This window comes from Nothobranchius furzeri, chromosome 14 (assembly GCF_043380555.1).
Source record: "Nothobranchius furzeri strain GRZ-AD chromosome 14, NfurGRZ-RIMD1, whole genome shotgun sequence".
NCBI lineage: Eukaryota > Metazoa > Chordata > Actinopteri > Cyprinodontiformes > Nothobranchiidae > Nothobranchius > Nothobranchius furzeri.
The window spans coordinates 31,114,221-31,138,514 of NC_091754.1; the positions used below are offsets into that span (position 1 = coordinate 31,114,221).

Genomic DNA, 24,294 nt, shown 5'->3' on the forward strand with positions numbered 1-24,294 from the left:
GATCCGTTGATCATTTTCCTCTCCATAACCCTTTCCCTCCGCTCACGTTGAGTCTTAAGTTTTAGGATGATGATGGTTAAAATGGACTTTTGCACTCCGCCAGCTGGAGCACTCCACCACTTGGCTCTTAAATGCTTGGATTCAGCCTTTAATTCACGGTTGTCATGAATGAATCAGAAGCGGACGTTAATCTGAACCCTGTTGTCCAACGTAGCGATGTAACACCGTGAACAACGCGATGTTGTTAGTGCTAAGTGTTGAAAAAGCTCAGGAACTGATATTAATGCATCAGCAATAACATCAAAGCCCCGCCCCTTCACTTTATTCAGCCTGAAGCGGCTGAGATGCAACACAGGCGGTCTTCTGCTGGACTGATGAGATGAGGACGTGGTTGCTGCCAGTTTACCCACACACCCACACACACACACACACACACCCAGATCGCCCCCCTCCCTCAGCCACCAATCTCCAACCAACTTCTTGTCACTTTTCCATCGATGCACTTGTGTAAATTTGAGAATTCTTATTTAATGTAATTTAAAATGGAAATCTACCTTTTTTTGTTGCCGTTTTTAAATATTCGGGTAGAGCTTGTTCAGCGTTCTCAAACGTACACAATCTCCTCTAGAGGTCAGGAGTTGGCTGCTCTCGCCCCGTTCTCCCTCCCGCCCTCCCTCTTCGGACAGGGACCAAACTCTGCCATACTTGTCTTTGTTTGTGAAAGGCCGCTACCAAAAGAGTATTTTGAATACACTGTAAAGATGTAAATAACTCTAGAGTACTATTTAAAGCAATGTTAAGTGTAAAATGGCCTTTTTGTAAGTATTTCCATGAATAAAGTTTCTATTTTACACTGTGAAGGGCCGTGTAAATAAAGTGTTCCATAAAGATGTGACTCTGTGTTTTTTTTATGTTTGAGCACGTTTAAAAAAAAAATAAACATTTGGTGTCCTGCCCCGTTTGCATGCTGGAGTTTCAAAGTAAGAAGAAAATATCATTTCTACAGCACCTCTCAAGATAAAAATTATGAGGCGCTTAACAAAAACAAAAAATGTAAAAATATAAAATATTTAGAAAATGTTTAAAAATATATTAAAATGAGCAAAAATAGGCAATTGTGATTAAAAAAAATATTAAGAAAGAGAGAGAGTGAATAGGAAAGAGGGAAATCAGTGGATCCTGAGGAAGGTGGAATAGGTGGGGAGAGCAGAATAAAGGGAGAGTGGTGAAGAAGGTCATACAAAAGCCAGCTTGAACAAGTGAGTCTTCAGCTGCTTTTTAAAGGAGTCCACTGATCTCAGGGGGAGAGAGTTCCAGAGTCTGGTGGCCACAGCAGCAAATGATCTGTCACCTTAAGCCTGGTGCGCTGCACAACCACAAGATCACATTATGGAGAAATTAAAGCTTTTATTATAATTATGTGCAACTTCACACAACCCGTCTGCGTTTAGGAGTGACCGAACACTAAATCTGAATATCTGAGGGTTTTATTTTTGCATTTGTTTGTGACCTGGTTGCATTTTACATTCTAACGTGTTCCTTTGCTAACAGACTGGCAAATAAGACCTCCAGAAGAGTTAAAAACATTAAAATTTTATTTACAGATGTGTACAAAAATATTGTCCCTCTTCCTGAAATCCTCCATTTGGTCCACAAATAAATACCGGTAGACAAAAACTGTAGAAGTAAGCCAGTGGGGGTGTGAGTGTTGGAGTGTGTATTACTCCTCAGTCAGCAGGGTGCATCACTCGGCCCATGAATAAGATGGATCCTGAAGTTAGAAACCAAACATCGCGTTAGATTTAATTTTTTTTTTTTTTTTTTTGTGGGACTAAACATTCAGCTAATTCTTTACACTGGTGGGTGTTTTTTCATCTTCCATACACTAGGGGGCACCACAAGTTCCTTTAATCTGCATACAACTCCTCTCTTAATAACAAATCATTCAACCTTTAAAGTAATTAAACATTCATTTAAAGCCTGGAGTTGCATGCCTGTTGTACAAAATCTCTGGAAAGTTAGAAATAAAGAAAACAATCAATTTGCTATTATTAAATGTGATTTTTGCCATGATGAGAAACTCAAAATTGATACCTGAGTTAACCTGTCGGAGTAGAAAAAGGAAAGGGCGGTCCGCCTTAAAAACAGGAGCACGGGACCGTTTGTGCAGCACCATAGCTGCAATAACAACATAAATGTTTAGAATGCTCCTTTCTGCCCCGTGACCATGTGTGGATAAGCAGGCAGAGATGATGGATATTCTTTTCTGTATTTTGGATCCGTGACGTAACGCTCACCCGTTGCAGCATCTGCCTTCGTCCCTTCCTCTGTGACCTCTACTCTCACGTCATGAAAGGCATCGGACACGTAAAGACCCTCCTCCACTGCAGGAAGTGACACCTGTCAGCTCTCATAGGAGCTGCAGCAGTAACTGATCAGGTCTCTGCTTTATTGATGAACTCACCTGAGATTCCAGTGAAATCAGCCGTCGCTGGGTTAAAGGCGTCGCTGATGCCCATCTCAGGAAGCACTGACCTCAGGTCGACCTTGTTCTGCATTCTGAATCTGCAGACACCAGAGATGACGGGGTTCGTGCTCGGTTCCTGATTTTATTCTCAATCACAAATACATAGAGCAGGTATGCAAACTTCACCTGGGCAGGAAAACGTCCATCTTAGTTCTGCGCAGGCCTGTGTTCCAGGCTGCCAGCTGCCGAGCAGAGAGCTGGGACTCCAGAGAGGAGAGTGCGGTCTTCCTCTCACTGGGCAGGACCACCTGTAGGCTCAGGACTCGGCCCAGGTACGGCAGCTCCAGCACCGTGTAGCGCTGCTCAGACGCTGTTCTAAACTGACCTGCTGGCAAGTTTGACACTCATTCAGACTCCAACTCATTTTTCCCCTCATTTTCTTAACATCTTGATGTCTTCTAACATTTTAACTAATGTTAGAAATGACTAGATGGATGGATGGATGGATGGACTCTTACCAAAGCTGACCTCTGCTGCCTGATACATCATGGGCACCTTGATGGTGCTGCCATCAGAAAGGGCAAAGGGCAGGTTCTGGGTGTTGGAGAACATGAACTGCTTCTGCCAGACACCTCTGAACACCACTGTGTTGACCAGCGCCACCTGCAGTCGGTGTCCCCACCAGACAGCTTCTGCTTGGGCCTCGCCTGAGCCCGACAGCTCTCCACTACTGCTTCCTGAGTGGAGGGGCCATGACTCGTCTAAAAACAAGTAGCAAACACAGAAGGCTACATGCTCATTCAACGCAAGGTTAAAGGTCAGCGTGCAATATAAGAAATACAGAGAAGTAAAACTACTCATGCAGGGCTGCCAACATTTGTAAAAGTCTTGGAGTGAGATTTTCTTTTTTTATATTAATGTGTATGGGTTGTGTACAGGTGGCCAATTCTTACAGAAGCATACATTTAGCTAATATTACTTCTGTGTTTGTATTGGACTGCTCTAACATTAATACATCATCTATGGGTAAGTTACTAATACATTATTGTGAATAAGAGTGATTTGGAAATATGTTTCTTCTACTTTAATTTGTTATTCTAAAATGTAGTTTTTACATTTTATTTATCTTCCATTTTGCCCTTTAAACCAGATAATTATACTATATTGTATATAATATAAAATGTTCATTCATCTGATTAAACAAGTATCAAATTAAATCAGCTGTTGTGATCAAAATTTACTCAGTTTTTCAGTAGTCTTTCTCCAATAAAATAAAATGTATGTATGTTTATACATTCATTGTGAAAACCTAATGCTTTTCCTGTTCAAAACAAAATATAGACCTTAAAAAGTGCAACGTCTGTGTCAATGTCTGTATGTTTATTAGATGGAGTTGGGTATTTATTGGTCTTTGAACTAAGAACTAATAGTTTTTCATATTTGACACGTTTGATTAGAAACTACAAACATACATTGGTAAAACTGTGTAACTAAATATATGTATATCAAATTAAGTATCTGTGAATTACCTAATTTGATTTATTAAGAGTAAAATCCCTCTAAATTTACCGTGGATTTAGTTTCGCTCTCGTCCGCCAGAGGGCGTATGATCTGAAATGTTTGTACTGCTAGCTGCTGCTATAGCTTGTTGATTTAATCTTGTTGAAAACAGATAATTAAAACAGATTTGTTGATTTTTGGTAGTTAAGTAGTCTGTATAAGTGAACACGTTCTGGTTTTTTAGACTTACTATGCCGTTAACGCCTATTCGAAATCCGTAGTAATTTTAAATTATGGGTTTTATTTTGAAGGAAACTATAGAAAGTGTTGGTGTGTTATGTCTTGTTCAGCTTTATGAACACTGCTTGTAGTGACAGCTACTGTCCGCTAGAGGGCGAAAAATCCTTAATATCACAGGCCAAACGTTTAAGGATTGAGATCTCTATTTCCTTCCAGTTGACCTAAATAATCCATGTGCGTAGCCATCAATCAAATCAAATGACAGATTATAAGTAATTAAATTAAAAGTTTATTTAGACAAAGATCAAAAAGTAAAAATGAACTGCACTTCTATTGTGTTACTGGTTGATTTTGTATGTTGTTTTTATTCATTTATTTTTTGGTAGTTCATACATTCATTGTGAAATGCAAAAACAATAACACTTTTCAGTTTCAAACAAAATTCTTTTTTTTAAATCAGTGCATGTATCAATGTCTGAGTGTGTTTATAAGATGCAGTTGGATATATTTCTCTTTGCTAGTATTACATCTGACATGTTTGATTAGAAATTTCAAACTTATGGCGTCCTGGTTTAAAATCATGCACTGCACAGAAGATTTCCTGCGCCAGTCCTCACATGTCCAGGCCCATCTCAAGTCATTGTAATTTCTTTACATTTGACTTCTGACTTTCCTACAAAGTTTTTAAGCGGTCTTTATCAATTTTTCTCCATGCTTTCTAAACTCTGTGTGTGTGTATTTTTTAATATAAAACCAAAACAAGGGCAATATTTTTTTCACTATAAATATGATTATTCAGTAGGAATAAACAGAACACAACGTGTTAATGAAGCAGTTTAGATTACCGTGGTGACGCTCCGGTTGCTCTGCTGGGCTGCGAGTGTGACTGACTTGGCTGAAGTTGGTCTGCACTACGTTGGTGTTGGCCCAGGCTGCAGTGCGCTGCGTGAACTGGTCCAGGAGCTGGACTCCACTCTGAATGAACAACGTGCAGCTCTGCTGCAGCCACATTCCCTGACTGGTGTTGGTCAGGTCGCCCTGTGAGTGCAACAGGAAGTCTTGGACTTGAGCATCTGCAGGAAAACAGATCCCCAGCCATGTTCAGAAATCCAATTTATGTTAACAAGTTTTAATAAAAACGACGTGGAACACTTAAGAATTACAGTAATATTAGTTACATTGATTATTGTAGGTTTAAGATGAGACATTTAATACGATTTACACCTTATCCCTGGAGGATGCTGCACAAAATAAGGCTTGTTGGATTAAAAATTGAGCCTTGCTGTGCAGCACATCACATCCTGTCTGGCATGAGATCATCATCACCATTTATTTATTTAGTATCAATAATATTTAGCATCCTTTTATTAACCTAATGGCTACATTGCACTAGCTGGACATTTAGTTTGAAATATTGATGCAGTTGATGACTTTCAACAAACTAATTTGACCTTTTTTGCCAACTAGTGGCACATTTGTTTAACTAGCTGGAGCTGAAACTGTACTAAGCTAAAGCTTGTAGATGATTGGGTCATGCAGGTTACAGAGTAGGATTTCAAAAATTGATGAATAAAATGCTCAAAACAGCCTAATCAAACAGAAATCCTAATCTGTGTTCTAGTCAACTGGTAAATCTGAAATGCTCACCTGTCAGCAGCTGCATTTGTTAACTAGTTAGGTTGAGTAGAATAGTTTATTGCCAAACTAGTGCAAATAACTTTTCAACTAGTGCATTGTAGGCATAAAAGAATACAGCTTTAAAATCAGGACTTTAAGTACCCAAATGGCTTGCCATCGCCTGTACCACTGAGGGGAAATTAACAGTAGCTTCAGCTCTCATTTAGTTAGTCATTATTCACACTGGCCTCCTGGCCCTTGGCTTGAGCCGTAGCTCCAGGAGAGGTTAATGAGATTAGAGCCGGTGTGGAGGCAGGTATTACGGCTCCAGACACCACTGGGCTCTGCAGGACCAGCGGCAGCAGCAGCACCGCTCCACACCACCTGGTACCAACAGCACTGAGCACCACTGAACACCTCTCCAGCAAACTCAGGTCAAGCTCTCCCCCTTACCCACTCATTTACTCCGACATTTAAAGGAAATAAGAGGAATACCGTTCACGCTGTATCCCAACATTCCTTCCAGCTGAGCCCGAGTGCTGCCCCTGGCACCCAGTTGCAGCAGTGCCAGGGACAAGGAAATGCTCACTGGGGACAGGACCAGGTTGGATTTGTTCTCCGTCTCAGTGAGCGTCTGGTACAGGCTGACGGCGAACCTGCTGTGGAGTTCTCTCATGCTGTCCTGGAAGCTACTGCTGCAGTGGATTTTCTCCCCCAACCACAAGCACACGAGGAATGACACCACTGGCAGGAGACACATGTCCTTAGTGTGGAAGGAGAGGATGTGTCCAAAAACTCAATCCTATAAAATAAAACCAGTACATGAGAAGCTGGGGTCAGAGAGGTCAGCTATTGACAGATCACTGAGCATCACGGGCAGCAGAGCTGTAGTGGAGTGGGGGGGTTAAGGCCCATGACTGCAGGGGGCCCGTTTTTTTATTTTAATTACATTAAAGGGACTTTTCGGACTTTTGAATTTTTATGCTCGCGATTGCCTTCTCAGGCCAAAAGCGTAACGGCAGCTTCAATAGTAGGCTCGTGCACGAGGCGCGCCTGCTGTACGTGCACACTCCTTAACGAAAATAACAGCTGAGACAGTTCTGTGTGTGTGTGTGTGTGTGTGTGTGTGTGTGTGTGTGTGTGTGTGTGTGTGTGTGTGTGTGTGTGTGTGTGTGGCCCGGAGGACAGAGGACAGGAGAATGCGCAGCTAATTAATTAAATAATTTGGTTCTGTACCTTTCTCTTCAGCACAGCCGACAAAGGTTTATGATGGGTCAGTCCTCCTGCATGCTCAGACCATTCCCTTCCCTTGCTTGAAAAATAGTTCCAAAATGAAAGTTGAACCCACATCTTTTTTATCTGTGAATTCAATGCCGTTCAGCGAGTCTCAAATAAAAATTTGGGCATCTTACTGTAAAAAAATATACCATTAATGTCAAAAAGAAACTCTAAATTAACTATATTCACATCCAGAATCGAACCCGAGTTTTCTGCATGGGAGTCAATCATCAAACAAGGAGAGCTACACTCTAGTAACAATCATAGTATCTGTAACTTTTATATCCTTGATGACACCTGAAACAACATTCAAAGAAGGGTTCGGAGCGAAAATGGCTATTTTTTTGCTAATTTGCAGGAAATATCTAGAAGAAAGTAGCTAAGGGTCCTCAGAAATGTAGCTAGGTTCATCACTAGGCGTTAGGAACAGCAACAAAGTCGCTGAGTTGGCACTACCTCACTCTCTGCTGCTAAATCTACGGATAGCAAATGCTACGGGCTATGCAACCCGGAAGTACCAAAAATTGCAGTTCCACCCTCATCCACTGGGGGCTGGTGTCAGAAGCGAGCAAATCCTCATTGACTCCCATGTTAAAAATACCAATTTCACAGCAGAAATAAACATGTTTACAGCCTGGTACCAAAACATGTTTTTTGTTTAATAGATCTAGGTTACACTCATGACAACTCTGAGGGGGGTGAATTTTTTTCTCACTCTTCTGTTTAAGTGTATTTAAAGCCTAAAATTCTGTATAATTAATGAGCATCAGACCCACGTGACCACAGAGCTAGTGGAAAGGCCTCAGTAGAGCCTCTGTCTGGCTTGGAAACTGCTCTGGGATTTTGAGTCTCTGTGTTTGTGTATTCTTTTTTGGATATTTTTTGTGCAATTGTTGGACAAAATGACTTGCTGTGGCATTAATTGCACTAATAGAGTGTCCAAGGAGTCTCCACTTCATTTTTTTCAGTAAGTAAAATTATATTTATGTATTTTAGGTCACTGCCGAGCTCAGCTTAGATTTTAACATGTACTGTTTAACCATGAAATTTAAATGTAATAGGGTAAAACCCAGTGCATTTAACATAATGCTGCACTTTAGAAAATGGGTTGAAATATAACATGTTGGTGGAGCTGGGTTCCGACTATCGGCTTGTGGAGCTCTCGGGAGACCGATGTTTTCCACTCGTTCTCCCCTCCCCGCAGCTCGGCACATCTCTGTCTGATAGCGGCTTCTGTCTGCTGCGCGGGCTGCCGGCTTTCAGCAGCTTTCGGGAGACCTCTGTGTTCCACCCGGTTTTACCCAGCGGTCAGCCCGGCGTATCTCTGACTCAGAAGCTCTGGTGTTGTGTACAGTTAACTCCGGTTGTAGCTAGATTGCTACCTCCATTAGCTTAGCTCCCACCTCCGCGTTAGCTTTGGGTTAGCTTCAGGTTAGCTTGTAGCTAGTTCGACCGGGTGTCGTCAGTTGATCCCAGCCTTACAGCCACACCCTCAGCTCCACCTCTCTTCTCTTTTGTGGAACTGTCTGGGCTTGATGGAACGTGTGACACGGTCAAAATGGTGGTGGTGGCCACCTCCCATTTAGCCTCAAAAATGTGTTATTGGAATCTATGGAAACCCATTGTCCAATATTTATATGTCAATGGCGTGAACGCGCATGAAGCAGCCTGCTCGACCCGAGCAGCTCTCTTTTTCTGTGATTTTACAGAAAAATAGGCAATCACAGTAAAAATGCCAGGGCTCATTCTACAGGACCAGGGCATTGCAGGAGAATGAATGAAGAAGAAATTTATTATTTCTATACATGTTTTGACTGTCAAACTTCCATAACATCCCTTTAATTAAAAAGATAATAATAATGATATGTGATATATTTTCATGGGACCACCAGTCTCTGATGACTCATGGGTTTGTTTCATATTAAACATTTAACCCTTAAGGACCCGTGGTGGCACTGGTGTCACGGCCCATTTCAAGCTTCTGCAAAACTGATCAAAAATGTATTTTATTTTCTTCGACATGTTGGTGTATTTATTCCCATCGCTTTTCTATTTCTAAAGGCTTTGGGTTCTCTAGAGGTAATCTGTTATCCTTACAGAGGGCTGGCAAAAGGTCAGATTTATTTTCTACACGCATCATCTGTCAAAGTAAATATTTCAGATGAGCGACAAGAATTTCCGTATGATCCCTTTTCCACACTTAGGAAATCAAGTCATGGTTTGAAAACTGAATTCTACATTTAGTCATGTTATCTTTTGTGATTTTCAAGTGGGTTTGTTGATCTGAATCATAAGGGCAGAAGAAATCTGTGAGAAGGAAAATGTAAACTTGGTTAACTTACAAAAATTCCCCAAATCTAAGAAGCTTTTATCAAACATGGAGAAAAAAAACTTCCTTTATTGTTGACATGATTTTAAATGTTGCCTTTGCCCTGAGTATAAGAAGACTTGTTATTATTATTATTATTATTTATTATTATTATTATTATTATTATTATTATTATTATTATTATTATTATTATTATTATTATTATTATTAGTGCATTGATAATGCTGCTGTGCCTACCTGCGGACAGGTGAGTTGACCTCCACCGACCATTCAGTCTCTCTGGCCGAGCTGTTCCCTGTTCTCTTCCCACCTGTCAGTCGCTGCTCCTGATCACTGTCTCAGCCCTCTGCTCTGCTCTGCTCTGCTGTCCCAGCCTCTCAGGTTCCTGAAACAGTCATAAGACCGTGTTTAGAGGGAAACTCAGCGGTTGCGGTCGGCGATGTCCGTACCACTCGTCCCGGGATTCCTGCCTCCTCTGAGCTAATAAAGAGCCAGGCTGAGGGAGGCATGTCACCGAGCAGCAAATCCCCATCCGGGCAGAGGGTTTGGACTAAAACCTCCATATCATGATCCCTAATGTAGCCTACATTTATTCTCCTGTGAGGTTAACAGTTTCCTGCCTAAACATCCTGCTGTGAGTACCGCGTTATTAAAAGTGTCTCTACTGAAGGGCACAGGCACATTTGTGTGACACTTTAGCCGGACTGAGTCCATTTAGGATAGACAAGACAAGCTGTAACTAATTTCCAAAGGTCAAACTGACATTTTGTTATAATTAGGCCTTTTGTTGTAATGATCAGACATTTTTCCTCACAGCATCAGACCTCATGTCAGTGTGTAATTGGTTTCTCTCTGTGGAGTAGGAATTCACTTGTCAAGGGCTTTTTGCTCCAATCCCTGGTGAACAACATCTCTCTCATCAGGAAACCCAACAGAGCTGTGCATGGATCTAGACCTTGTCTTTGGCACCAAATAGAAATTTGCATTAACCGAGATGTTAGTGAGGGTTTTTGGTTTTCTCAGATAAGTCACAGAATATTTAGCATGAACAACTTCTTCTTGACCAGTATAACGAGATCGCGGATACAAGCGGCAGAAATGAGTCTCCTCCGTAGGGTGGCCGGACTCAGCCTTAGAGATAGGGTGAGCAGCTCGGACATTCGGGAGGGACTCGGAGTAGAACCGCTGCTCCACGGGATCGAAAGGAGCCAGTTGAGGTGGTTTGGGCATCTGGCCAGGATGCCTCCTGGACGTCTCCCTGGGGAGGTATTTCGGGCATGTCCTGCCGGCAGGAGGCCCCCGGGTCGACCCAGGACATGTTGGAGAGATTACATCTCCAATCTGATCTGGTAACACCTTGGGGTCCTGCCGGAGGAGCTGGTGGAGGTGGCTGGGGAGAGGACGGTCTGGAGCTCCCCAGTTGGGATGCTGCCCCCGCGACCCGGACCCGGATAAGCGGAGGAAGAGGAAGACGACGACAACTTCTTCTTATAATAATCACAAAGTGGTTTAAGACATCTGTGGAACCTTTATTAATTTAGGTTATGTGGATCAGGAAGTACAAGAGAACCGTTACACCTTTGGGAGTGGTAGGCAACCAAATTCCATCTATCTATTTTCCTCATCTGGGATTTGTTTGGAAAGGACAGAAGCCTAAGCAGGAAGGCCCAGACTCCTCAGCCACTTGGATCAGGCCCTCTGGGGGAATCCCAGAGCGTTCCCAGGCCAGCCGCCAAAGTGTCCTGGGTCGACGGTTGTGTTTCTCGAAAACCAGGGTCCAGGAGGCATCCTAAACAGATTCCCAAGCCATCTCAGCTGGCTCGATGTGGAGAAGCTCGGAGCAGGATCTACTGTAAGCCCTGCAGTGTTTCCCCTAGGAATTTTTCCAGCTGTTGCTGTGGGGCCGGGGGGGGGGGGGGGGGGGGGGGGGGGGGGGGGCTTGGGGAGAAATTATGACACGTCTCTAAATAAAGTAAAATTTTCTAGTGCAGAGAGGAGATTACCCATAGAAGCACCGATTTGATCTCATTTCAAAGAAAAATAGAACAGGTCAGATGCACCTAATAAATAAAATAACTAACAACCTCAGGAATCTTTCTTTGCCTCACTGTTCTGGTGCTGAAAATATCACTAATGCGGATCGAAGTAGATACACAGATGAATGCACCTCTTATTTATTATTTGGAGACTACATTTACTGCAGCTGGCAGAGGCAGAGATTGTTTCTATTGATACACGGAATTTACAGAATCATTTTAAATGTTAATAGGGGAAGACTGCAGGAGGGAGCGATAAAATACAGGGGGTCCCCGGCAAAAACAAGAAACTTTACGAGTCTGATGAAATCCCGCTGGTTTTCCATCAGACAGTCACGGGGCAGCTCCAACGACCCAGTGACTGTGCTGGGTCAATGTTATCGAGCTCAGTCTGGCTCGGCAGAGGGTGAACGAGCCGAGGCGACGTCGTGCTCTGCTTAAGAAGAAGCGTTATTTTCCCGCTTCAGAAGAAGCGTCCAACGTGTTTTTACGCTTTCTCCAAGACATGTCACGTCGCTAAGTTGTTAGCGCCGCGCGCTAACGCGTCAATAGTACAGCGTAGCCTGCTGGAGGTTTAAAGGGTTCAGATGAAACACCCGACCTCTCAGGCTGCTCACACATCGATCTTAAGTTGTCGCTGTTGCGCTCACACCGTACTACAGTATTAGATGCGGTTAAAGTCAGACATGAAAAAATAAATACATTTTACATGAATAAGTGATGCTTAGCCTGGTGGGGGGAGGAAAACCTGGCCTAATAAGCACTGGAGGAGAACCTGTCAAGATTGTCAACACTCGTTTATCTTAATGCTATTGAAACGTAAACCAAAAAGCATTATATCCACTGCTACCTTTCTAATTTTAAACTCAGTAACTTATGCTGTAACTGCACCTTGCCCTGCCTGCTCCTCCTTGCTGCCTGCCGGCTGTGATCACAAGCGACAACATAGTAGTTCCCGCTGCTTCTTCGGGAAACTGCGCAAAAAAATAAATAAATAAATAAAACTTGGGATCTTGTAGGCATGGCGGTGGGATTTCAGCCGTGGCGGCCCGCCATGGCTACGTCTATGTAAGGGAAACCCTGCCCCGCCAGGATAACCAGGCTTCTCAACCTATACAAGGAGCTCAGACACCCTGCAAAGGCAAATCAGTGCCAACTCTCCACCAGGTGGTCAGTTGATAGCTCCGCTTCTCTTTTCATGTGAGTTTCAGGTGAGACAACAACAAAGACGATCACTTATCTACGTCCTAAGATATCCTGTGTGAGGAGCACATATGGACACTTTTCTGCTTGAACTTGGTTTTCATTATGGACAATCCATGGCGAGCACAGAACTCTGATAACAAAGCACCACTAGGTTCAGGTCAGGAGGATCATTGCTCACAACCACACCTCATTAGGTCTTTCTGTCATTGCCCACCTGAGTGTTTTTCCCCAAGGACTCCAAAAAGGGCGAGCATTCTAACCTGCTGAATGGTGCATAAGTAGGACCCATCCCTCCACAGGGCCGTGCAGAGACCTTTGACGGGGCGGGTGCTCAAAGTAAAAAAAAGGGGCACTTATAGAGCAATCCAATAAGTTAGAAAATTCAGATAATGAGACCCTTGGGTTCAAACAACATAATAAAAATATATAAATTAGTGTCATTAGTGTTAATGTTAGTTCATAAATAATAGCTTTAGTTTTTAAAGCTGATTTATACCTAGAGATGTTACAACCACATTTCTGCCCCTGATCTGAGTCCAAGTTGTTTGATTTTTGATTATCTTCCAATACTGAGTCCTGTTCTGATACCAGGTGGTGATGCAATGCATTATAAAAGAAGAAAGAAGTCGTCCTTCTGTCTGTATTTGTCATTTTGTTATTTTAGCCTGAAAAGGTCACTCATTCAGGAAGTACATTTAACAGAAATCAAGATACTTTATTGCTATTGCACAGGTGTACAACCAAAGATATTTTGTGCTTACTAAAGACAGCTCTAGTAAGAGGTAGTAAAATAAATGTAAAATAAATGCAACCACAGAGACTTATCCAGTGTGATCTACAGCTATGTTAGCTGAGATCTTTTTCCTGTCTGTAGAAAATTCTTGATCCCATTCCATGATCTCACTGAACTTAACACTAAACATGAAAGCTCTGCTACCAACCTAACAACAACACCCTTTACACAAAGACACCATCATCCCATACGTGGCAGGAGTCTCAGAGAAACTTAGAAGAATCTTCTCCGAACACAACATCCCGGTAAACTTTAAACCCAACAACACCCTCAGACAGAACCTGGTCCATCCAGAAGACAAAACACCCAAACAGAAGCTCAGTGGGGTCGTTTATGCAGTCCAGTGTAGTGAGAAACTAAACACCAATTACACAAGAACATAACACAACACAGGAGAGCCATCTCTTCAGGTCAAAACTCTGCAGTCCACCTTCACCTGAAGGACAAGGGACACACCTTTGAAGATGACAAAGTCCACATTCTGGACAGAGAAGATAGATGATTTGAGAGAGGAGTAAAAGAAGCTATCTATGTCAAAACGTGAAAACCCCACTTTAAATAGGGGCGGGGCTTAGATTTCACCTTTCCAGTACCAATAATGCAGCTTTGGTCAAGGTCAAGGTCAATTTTACTTACAGAGCGCATTAACCGCAGCAAAGCTACACCAAAGCGCTGTACAAGGTAAAACAAATAAAAATACAACAAATCAACAATTAAAACCTAAAATAAGATGAGCACACAACAGTCAAAATCTATTATAAAAACTGTTAAAAACTATTAAGATGCTCAAGTCAGCCTGCAATAAAAGCCAAATCAAAAAATTGCATCTTAAGAAGGGATTTAAAATGCTCTAGATTCTGTGTGGTCCTGATTTGAGAGGTAGCTTGTTCCACAGTTTGGGCCCGACCACAGAGAACGCTCTGTCGCCGCGAGTCTGGTGGCGGGTTTTTGGAACTGTTAAAAGAGCTTGAGAGCTGGACCTCATGGTTCTGGCAGGGACGTAAGCGGACAGCAGCTCAGAGATGTAAACTGGGGCCAGGCCATGAAGGGATTTAAAAACAAAAAGTAAAGTTTTGAAACGGATCCTGTAAGAGACAGGAAGCCAATGGAGAGAGGCCAGAACAGGGGTTATGTGATCCCACTTGCTGGTTCCAGTCAGCAAACAAGCCGCTGCATTTTGGACCAGCTGAAGTCGGTGTGGGGAGGACTGGTCCAGGCCAGAATACAGGGAGTTGCAGTAGTCCAATCGGCAAGACACGAACAGGTGGATGAATTGTTCGAGGACATTAGCAGGAAGGTATGGCTTCACCTTTGCTATCTGCCTTAAATGATAAAAACCTTATTGGACCACTGCACTCACCTGTCTGTAAAGATTAAAAGAACCATCTAAAAACACACCAAGTTTTTTAACACAGGGTTTTAGAAAACCAGAACAAGGACCAAGAGGACCAACAGCGTTGTTTAAAAGATTAGAACTTTTTTTTGAATCTCATTCAGTTTCAGTCTAGGTCACACCTTCCTGCATCTAATCAACACGATGACTCACCATCAATAGAGGCTAACGACTCATCAGGAGATGGAGAGGTGGGGTACTCAGAGTAGTTTCTGCTCTTTAAATAACAACAGACAGCTACAGCTTATGAGCTTGACTCTCCCATATTCCAGTTAGAACTGACAAAGCTCCTCAGAGGAGAAGTGAAACGTTTTAAAGAAACCAAAGAAGTCCAGTTGCCTTCATCTGAACTCTTTGGAGTAATAGTCAATAATAAAAAATACATAATAACGTACTAAAACGTGTATAATTATGCTCACATTCACTTTACCATCTCTTTGTGGGAGGCGGAAAATGTATCACGTTTAACCCTCTTATGACCATAAATATAACAAGTATTTTTTTTTTGTTTTATGGCTTTAAAATTGTAATAAAAGTGTAAAATGTTTGTAACTCTGCTCCTTTTTCCAGAACAACCTCATCTTTCAGTGTCTGATTTGTATTTGTGTTTATGTTTATTAAAGTCTGTAAAACTGCAGCTTAAATAAAAAAACAGATTTTAATTTTCTTTACATTTATTACTAAACAGGAACTTCAAAATGACTTGAGCAAACTATGTCAAAAGAACTATTTAAACTCAGAACTGTGTTGCAAACACTCAGAAAAAAGTATGACCCCTGACCTCACGATTACCAGTTTAATGACTGCAGCCTGTCTGTGGCCACAGGTCTACGCTCTGGTCCAGAGAACGGGATACAGTAAAATAAATACTAGGTATCATAAAATAACACTCATGGGCTACTTCACAGCTGTAGCAACATTTCTACCAGCATTATGAAGATCAATAAGCAGATAAAAGTTTAAATCTAAACATTTCATTACAAAAAGTCAACTAATAAAATCCTGCACTGATAAAATGATATTTTCAGCTAAATAAATATTTATTGTACATATAAATAATGCTGGAATGAAGCTGAATCATTTAGTAAACAGTTGAGTGTTCAAATAAAAACCAGTGTGACTGTAATCTGTCCCTCCTCATGTCACCATGTACAGAAACAGCCTTCTGGGACACCTGACCAACCAGGTGGATTTTATTTGTGACGTTTCCATAACTTTATAAAAGCTGCTGATGAAGATGATCAGATCATCTTCTCCCTTTGGTTCTCGCTCTCCTGTCGCGGTTCCTCCGTTTCTTTCGGTGACGCTGCAAAGCTGGTTTCCTTCTAATAGCGATTTTTGGAGGAACATGAATTACATCATGTAATACCTCGTTGGAAAGTTCGTTTTATGTACTTTTAGAAACCTTTTGAATTATCCTTATTCGATTAGTAATTCTGAAGTTATGACCCGGAGAATCTAGAGCGAGAAACATCCGTGATTCTTTGTGAGTTTCTTCAACACTTCAGGAGAAGTCTCTCTCATGTCTCATTTTCTGTCCCAGACATGCAGCTACCTGACTCTGCTCCACACACACTAACCACAGACTCAAACGCACGTAAACAAAAGCTCTGATATTAAAATCTATCCAGCTGACGTGAAGCAGGCAGAAAAAAAACTTTGATTAACTCTTTCTCCCTATCCCAGCCTGGGCGGGATTGTGACCGGTGAAGGCTGTGGAATCGTATCTAGGAGTCACTGTGCTCTCTAACCCATTATCTCCCTCCTCTGTCCAAACGGAGGTGTTGAGCGCTGCCCCATGTGGCTGCATACACTGAAGTGAGGAGAGTCCCAACCCTACCTCCCCACCTAGTGGACACTAATGTTGTGTAATGTCTGAAGTCTGTGTGCATATCTGTCTGAGGTGTTTTTTTGCACAGCAAAGCTACCCTCTCTGTTGAGGGTAACTCTGAAGTGCTTTTTTCCCCCCTCCCCCTGATTCTATCCTCATATAAACCCTCTTGATCTATTACGGTAGTGCGACTCGGGTTGTGAATGACCACAGTCACCAATTCTTGTCATGTGTCTATTAGGGTTGTCACAGTAACCGGTGTAGCGGTAAACCCCAGTAAAAAAGTTGACAATAATAATAACCGTCTTGTTTTTAAAAGAATATATTATTTTGGTGGGATTACCGTGGCTGCGGTGTAGGCGCGGTGACCCTTACCAGCCACCGTATCATCTGCTGAAGTTGCCGGCGGCACATGCGCGCTTTGTTGTTTACAATCAAAACTTTCTTGAAGCTAAAGCTGAAATAAAGCCAAAGGAGGAGACGGCAGCGCTCAGGAAGACATTTTTTATCCCCCAAAGAAGACAAAGTCGGAAGTACGGGCATCTTTTGGATATTTGAAGAATGCCGAGGGACAGTAGATAGAAGACGGCTATCCTGTTTGCAGCACGTGCAGAAAAAGTGTCTGTGAAAGGCAGCAACGCTTCAAATCTGATGACACATCTGCGTGACCATCACCCACAACTATACAGTCAACGCAAGGCAAGCTAACGTTAGCGCTTTAGCTAAATTGCGTGATTTGAGGATTTGGGTTGAGGGAGAATGCAATGAGTCGCTATATAAAGCAGCTGCAGCGCCGCTACCTGCATATGAACCGTGTCGCGGACACCGCCATGTTGAAATGACGCTATGCATTAAGGGGCTCGCAGGGGCAGATAAGAGTTGGTCTCTCTCCGAGAATAATTATGAATTTAACAATGATTACTGCCTGATGACATTTTCCCACATCTACAAAGCTCACTGGAAGGACACAAACCGAGGACAATATTTTTCTGATATAGGGTTTATTACTCAAGTAAGGGTAAAAAAAGTATCTGATTAGAAGGCTACTTGAGTACTGAGTATCATCTGATCTAATATTTTTAAAATGATGACATCAAACAGACAAAAAATACGAAGTTATGGGCAAATATTGGTATTTTAAAGACTAAAGGGAAACAATGTGAACAAATAAGTCTGTGACAGGATTTAGCCTTGTTTGGAAGAGGGCTTAATGTTGCTGTGGCAGCAATACACCGCGAGGTGTCCAGCCTGCCTTATCCAAGGAAGAAGAAGGGAAAGTGAATCGGGGAACAAACACACAGACCGTGACAGTGACAGCGCTGGATTAGCCCCGTATTTCAGAGGCCTTGTCCATGTCTGACTTTCATGCAGCAGGAAATGTTTAACTGTGTTTGCATGTTTTCACAGAAAAGAGGGTGTGGTGTAATGTTTTATTGTGAAAGGGCTTTGTTTTGCTCAAATCTGTTTTATTGTGAAAAGAAAGAAACTGGTGTAGGAGGAGCTACAACAAATAACGAGGCTGAGTTTCCTACATTTGCTTGGATAATGTTGCTTAGGCTTTAAATAAACTAAAATTTGAACAATCTACAGTTGATCTATTTTTCTTTCATCTTCATCCAGGGACTAAAGTTCAACAAACTCCAGTCAGAGGTGCAGCAGCAGATAAACTGGTTTCTACGTCACTTTCCAGAAGTGAAACTGAAACTGATCCAGAGCTGCAGTCGAGACCAACTTGTGTGTTTCTGTCTGAAGGAGAATTAAACTGAGTTGATATTTTCTTCTCCAACAACTGACTCAGATATCGGTGAGTAAAACTGATCATATTTACTGTGTTTCAACAATCAGCAGGAAAAATAAACTCAGATTCAATCAAACAGGAAGTTTGAGTCTTTTCTCTTCCTGCTGAAACTCCTCAGATAAACTCATCTGAAGTGAAATTAAACCAAAACATTTTAATAACAGTAATATTAAACTGTACTGATTCCATCTGCTTTAATCTGTAGTTGTTCCTCTCTGACTCTTGTTCTCAGAGTTCAGACATGTCTGCTGGCAGCAGCCGGAGATCTGAGGATCCGTTTCTGTGCTCCATCTGTCTGGATGTGTTCACTGATCCAGTCAGCACACCATGTGGACACAACTTCTGTAAGACCTGCATCACCACACACTGGGATGGGGACAGGAGCTGCCAGTGTCCCGTCTGTAAAAAGGTGTTCAAGACCAGACCTGAACTGGAAGTCAACACCTTCATCAGAGAGATGGTTGATCAGTTCAGACACGAAGCTGAACAGAAAACCAGCAGCAGCTCAGAGCAACAAGCTGCCAAACCAGGAGAAGTTCCCTGTGACGTCTGCACTGGAACCAGACTGAAGGCCCTGAAGTCCTGCCTGGTGTGTCTGCTCTCCTACTGTGAGACTCACCTGGAGCCTCACCTGACAGCTTCATATGTGAAAAGACATCAGCTGGTGGATCCTGTGGAGAACCTGGAGGACAGGATGTGTCAGAAGCACGATAAACCTCTGGAGCTGTTCTGTAGAACCGACCAGACATGTGTCTGCTTGGTCTGTCCTGTTTTAGACCACCAGACTCATGAGTTTGTTCCTCTGAGAGAAGAATGTGAAGGAAAGAAGGCAGAGCTGGAGAAGACAGAGGCTGAAGTTCAGCAGATGATCCAGAACAGACGACTGAAGATTCAGGAGATCAAAGAGTCGCTGAAGATCAGTAAAGATGCTGCAGACAGACAGAAAGCAGAAGGTGTTCAGGTCTTCACTGATCTGAAGGAGTCTGTTGAGAGAAGCCTGAAGGAGCTCATGAAGGAGATCGAAGACAATCAGAAAACTACAGAGAAACAGGCTGAAGGCTTCATCAAAGATCTGGAACAGGAGATCTCTGAGCTGACGAAGAGGAGCTCTGAGGTGAAGCAGCTCGCATGCTCTGAAGACCACCTCCACCTCCTCCAGAGCTTCAGCTCCCTGAAAGCTGCTCCACCCACCAAGGACTGGACAGAGGTCAGAGTTCATCCTCCATCATATGAGGGGACCATGGTGAGAGCTGTGGAGCAGCTGGAGGAGAAACTCAGGAAGAAGATGAAGAACCTGATGGAGGCTGAGCTGAAGAAGATCCAGAAGTCTGCAGTAGATGTGACTCTTGATCCTGCCACGGCACATCCTGCCCTCATCCTGTCTGCTGATGGAAAACAAGTTCACTGTGGTGATGTGAGGATGTATCTTCCAGACAACCCAGAGAGATTTTCTCAGTATGCGTGTGTTTTAGGGAGACAGAGTTTCTCTTCAGGCAGATTTTACTTTGAGGTTCAGGTTAAAGGAAAAAGTGACTGGACTTTAGGAGTGGCCAGAAGGTCCATCAACAGGAAGGGAAACATCACACTGCATCCTAAAAATGGTTTCTGGATTGTTTGGTTGAGAAATGGAAATCAGTACGGAGCTCTTGCTGATCCTCCAGTAGATCTCCATGTTGATTCTGGTCCTGAGAAGGTGGGGGTGTTTGTGGATTATGAGGAGGGTCTGGTCTCCTTTTATGATGTAGGAGCTGCATCTCTGATCTACTCCTTTCCTGGCTGCTGCTTCTCTGATAAACTCCACCCGTTCTTCAGTCCTGGTCTTAATGAAGGAGGTAAAAACTCAGCTCCTCTGATCATCTGTCCTGTTGATCCATCAGTCTGATCTTTTCTCTCCTGAAGCTCCGTGAACAAAGAGTCTGTTTGTTAAAAGTTCTGATCTGAGTGACTCTGTAGGTGAAGTCCTGCTGGTGGAGAGGTGAGCTTGGAGACGTCCTCAGAAACAAGTCCACATTTTTCTGTTTGAGACAAAATAGAATCATGACTTTATGTTTTTAGTCCTTCTTCTACATGTTTTTGATTTTCTAATTATTTTCTATAATATCTCCACTAATAATTCATTCATCTGTTTACTCTGTGAAGTCATTATTATTAACTGGATGTTTTTAGTTTTTCTGTAGAATATTTTGCCTCCATAAAACATTAAAATACTACATGAAGATATATTTTTCTGGTTTTATAATTATTCTGGTTAATAAAAAAATTGTTTTAAAAAGAAAAAAGAAATTAATGTTTTGTTGAGTCAGCTGTTTTATTTTCCTCCCAAGAATCTTTCATGAGTTTTTATCAACAAACTGACCTGAGAAGATGTTCTGAACCACCAACCTGACAGCAGCCTGGTTCTGGTCTGGATCAGGGTTCTGCTGTGGGACCTGTAAAATGATTCAATGAGTCCAGAAAAAAGGTAAAAAAAAAAAAAAAGAAAACTATGAAGAAAAACTAAAAATAACAGATTAGATCAGAGTGATGTGCTGAATAACAAAGCAGTAAATAAACAAAAATAAACATTAACTAATAAAGAGCTTTATTCCACATCATTGTGTCTTTGTCCACATGGTCTGTCCAGAGGACTTAGTCCACATCAAAGACAATATTGTCTCTTGTGGGAAAAACATCCTGATATCCTAGACCTTTATGACTTTTCCAGAGTTTGACTCAAATGGTTCTCTGTACACTTGTTTCATGCTGAGTCTGCTGTGTTGGAGGACACGGTCAATACTGTTGATGCCATCAAAGTGAACTCTCTTCAGCCACTCTGCTGGATTTCACAGCTGGGTTGTATTATTATCAATGACCATGTCAACAATGATGCTTCTTGTTGTTTGGAGAAAAGCAAAGTCCTTCCACCATCATCTGGTCGTCTTTTAACTCTAGAAAAGGGACAAACACGTACATGTGTATATAGTAAATATAGCATAGTAATGAAGATTACAGCACTTACAGTATAGTAGGATAAATGTTCTGCAGCAGGAACATTTAGCTGTTCTCTAAATGTCCTGATGATGCTGCCCACAGACAATCTGCTCACACTGGGTTGAACTCTGTCCCTCATCATCCCACGAACAAGGACATGGTGGACAACAGTTGTCTCAATTTCATCAGTAATGACCGTTCTTGGTCGTCCCCGTCCACTTCCTCCTAGTCCACCGTGACTCTCATTTAGATGCTCGTGAGCCACCAGCTGACCTTTAATCTGCACACTTGGTCTGACCACAACTTTAGACAGATGTGTGTGAAAGATGACCGCTTTAGAATAAATGAGTTGAAGCCACTGAGAGTCTTCATGAAGGAATCAAAGCAAATAAACTCTAGCTTTATTATTCTGTTTCCTCTTCCAAAGCTGCATCTTCTGTGTTGTTTCATTACATTTATACATTAATATAAAAGGGGGAATGATGAATAAAGTACAGAATCCTAAAAAGAGACATTGGACAGAAGAACATAGACATGTGTAATCTCCTCAGACTCTTCTACCTCACTCGTCTGTCCACAAACGTCCAAGTTGAGACACAGAGAAAATAAAAATATTCTGGTAGACAGGTAAAAAAAAATCATGTTAAAAAAGAAAAACATAAATAAAACAGTGCAGAGAGTGAGCTTACTGATTCTTTTAGATAACGTTACCCCATAAAGTCTAAAACTGTCTAGAAAGTCAGTTTGTTGTCCGTCTGACCCAATCAGACGCCACGATCAGATCTGTGAAGTTTTAGATTTTTACCTAAGGGCAAAAAAAGCTGAAAGTCTTTGACATTTACACAATTAAAACAGAGTTATCTTTTATTGAGCTCACGCACAGCTGTGTGGCTGGTCCATTGAATCTATAACATGTATGTTTATATTTACAGAGCTTTAGATATTTACGCCTTACAGATTTACTGTTTTTGCTGTTTTGACACACTTTTCAGATCAGCAAACTAACACAGTTCTAAATTGGTTATTTCACCCATGAAGGGAAAATAAACTATCCAGACCAACCTGGTTCTGTGTGAAAAAGTAAAAGGACCCCTAATACTAATAACTGGTAGAAACACCCTTAATGGTTTATGGTGCTGGCTGTAATGTTGTCCCGCCCTCCTTTAGTTTCACTTGTTTAAGGTCAAAGGTCACTCATTCTCCTTCAAGGTTTTCTGGTAAAGAGCACAGAGTTATTGGTTTCATCATTACAGCAGGTGTCCAGGTCCTGAAGCAGCAAAGCAGACCATCACACTACCACCACCATGTCTGACTGCTGAAACAATGTTCATTTTATGAAATGCTGTTTATGTTGATCAGAAATATTTAGGTGTGAAAAATAAGAAAAACTAGAAGAAATCTGTAAGGTGACAGATACATTCTCACTGCACAAGAAAACTGCATTTCTCTGTCCAGGTCACTGTAGTTCTCCTATCAGACAGCAGAGGGCAGACTACAGCCGATCTAACTACCCTACTGTCAAACGTCCTCGTAGCAGTGATCAAATGTAGAACTCTTGCTCTTCTTCTGCCCTGTCCTCCGCTGGTGCGCTGATGACGCTGCAGCTGTCTGACAGGTTTATGGAGACGTCGCTGGAGGACGGCGCCGTACTCGTGCAGAGACTGATGATCTGGAGGTGTGACCCTGGCAAAGCCGATGAAGCGTTCTTGGTGGAGAAGCTGATTGGAATTCGGCCCAGTGTGGCGGACCTGTAAGCCTTTTCTGGTATGTCAGGGGAAAGGGGCCTGATGTCTTCAGGTGGTGCTGATAAGGGTCGAGGAGTGTGTGGAAGGCTGGCTTTGATGTACGCAGACACCACTGAAATGTCCACACTGCTGCCAGGATTCACCTTGTTCCCCGTGTCCACATCCGTCTCCTCCGCTCCAATCAGAGATTCCACGTTGAGTCTGAACGGAGGGACAAGGGAGGGGCTCCTTTCGAGGGAGCAGCTCCTGGTGTGGTATTTTGATGGAGGACCAGGAGAGTAGCAGGTAGAGAGGGGGCTGGCTGAGCCCCCATTAGGAAGTGAGTAGTGGGAGTTGGAGTGATGGTTCCTCCACTGGGAGCTGTGGATGTGGGGATGCTGCTCCTGCTCATCCTGCTCCTCACAGGCCAGAGGGAGGGAGTTGTAGGAGGTTTGGTGGACTCTGGGACGAGACGGTTCCTTCTGATGGTGACGGCGGTTTCTGTTGGAGGGGATGCTGCGGGTGAAGGATGGAGCCGAGCCTGATTCAGTGACAGAGGATGATAGATGACCGTGTCTCAGGTAGGCACCTTGGACCTGAACAGCAAGAAGAAAAACCAACAAAAGCTCATTATTAACTACAGACAGAAACTAAAAACACTCCAGCTGTTCTTATAAAAAGACATCACATAAAAAAGCCACCAAGATTTTGACCTTTTCAGCAGCAGGTTTTCTTCGGTAGAGCCAGTAACAACAACACTGACGTAAGTCAGGCAGCAAGGCTTGGAATAAACCATCTGATTACAGTTGTTGGTTTCATTATTTACATAAGTGTTTTTCCTTCTGTCACGTTAAATGATCCGATTACCTAATCATTCCTTTAATTTCAACCTTTCAGAAGTTTAGAGGGAATATTTTTATTTGAAACATTTTGGAAACACACAAAAGCAGATGTGACTGTGTTGGTATACAGTAGCAGCCTCCTGCAACAAATTCTGTTCTTCACCAGTTTTGAGTCTCAGTAACTCCCAGAGGTTCCCATAGCCTATCACAGTAAAGAAGTTATATGTGGCGCGGTATGGGGGCCAAAATTAAGACTACTGCCCAGCAGCA

The 24,294-nt window shown here is 42.5% G+C and overlaps 3 protein-coding genes across 5 annotated transcripts in view; 1 reads left to right on the forward strand and 2 right to left on the reverse strand.

Annotated features, from left to right (window-relative positions):
- Nucleotides 1-1,595: 1,595 nt before the first annotated feature.
- On the reverse strand, nucleotides 1,596-9,788 carry serpine3 (serpin peptidase inhibitor, clade E (nexin, plasminogen activator inhibitor type 1), member 3). 2 transcript variants are annotated; one of them, XM_054746676.2, is made up of 9 exons: nucleotides 9,669-9,788; nucleotides 6,320-6,626; nucleotides 5,053-5,280; nucleotides 2,986-3,228; nucleotides 2,654-2,852; nucleotides 2,465-2,565; nucleotides 2,298-2,384; nucleotides 2,095-2,178; nucleotides 1,596-1,771 (listed from the first exon to the last, which is right to left on the reverse strand). In XM_054746676.2, exons 2-9 carry the CDS (start codon nucleotides 6,582-6,584, stop codon nucleotides 1,728-1,730), a joined length of 1,251 nt encoding a protein of 416 aa, XP_054602651.1. In that variant the 5' UTR covers nucleotides 6,585-6,626; nucleotides 9,669-9,788; the 3' UTR covers nucleotides 1,596-1,727. The 2 variants fall into 2 exon arrangements, with proteins under 2 accessions (XP_054602651.1, XP_054602650.1); XM_054746675.2 differs by having other exon boundaries at nucleotides 2,654-2,855.
- An 8,399-nt stretch (nucleotides 9,789-18,187) lies between these two features.
- On the forward strand, nucleotides 18,188-20,775 carry LOC107389668 (E3 ubiquitin-protein ligase TRIM21). The gene is made up of 2 exons (XM_054746674.2): nucleotides 18,188-18,494; nucleotides 18,721-20,775. The coding sequence occupies exon 2, from the start codon at nucleotides 18,730-18,732 to the stop codon at nucleotides 20,368-20,370; it is 1,641 nt and encodes a 546-aa protein (XP_054602649.1). The 5' UTR covers nucleotides 18,188-18,494; nucleotides 18,721-18,729; the 3' UTR covers nucleotides 20,371-20,775.
- A 1,338-nt stretch (nucleotides 20,776-22,113) lies between these two features.
- LOC107389666 (protein FAM124A) overlaps nucleotides 22,114-24,294 on the reverse strand; it is a 30,799-nt gene continuing 28,618 nt past the window's right edge. For both annotated transcript variants that reach the window (XM_015965919.3, XM_070544481.1), the window contains one exon: nucleotides 22,114-23,778. In XM_015965919.3, the coding sequence (XP_015821405.1) occupies nucleotides 22,999-23,778 (780 nt within the window). In that variant the 3' untranslated portion in view covers nucleotides 22,114-22,998. The remainder of the gene's footprint in view (nucleotides 23,779-24,294) is intronic.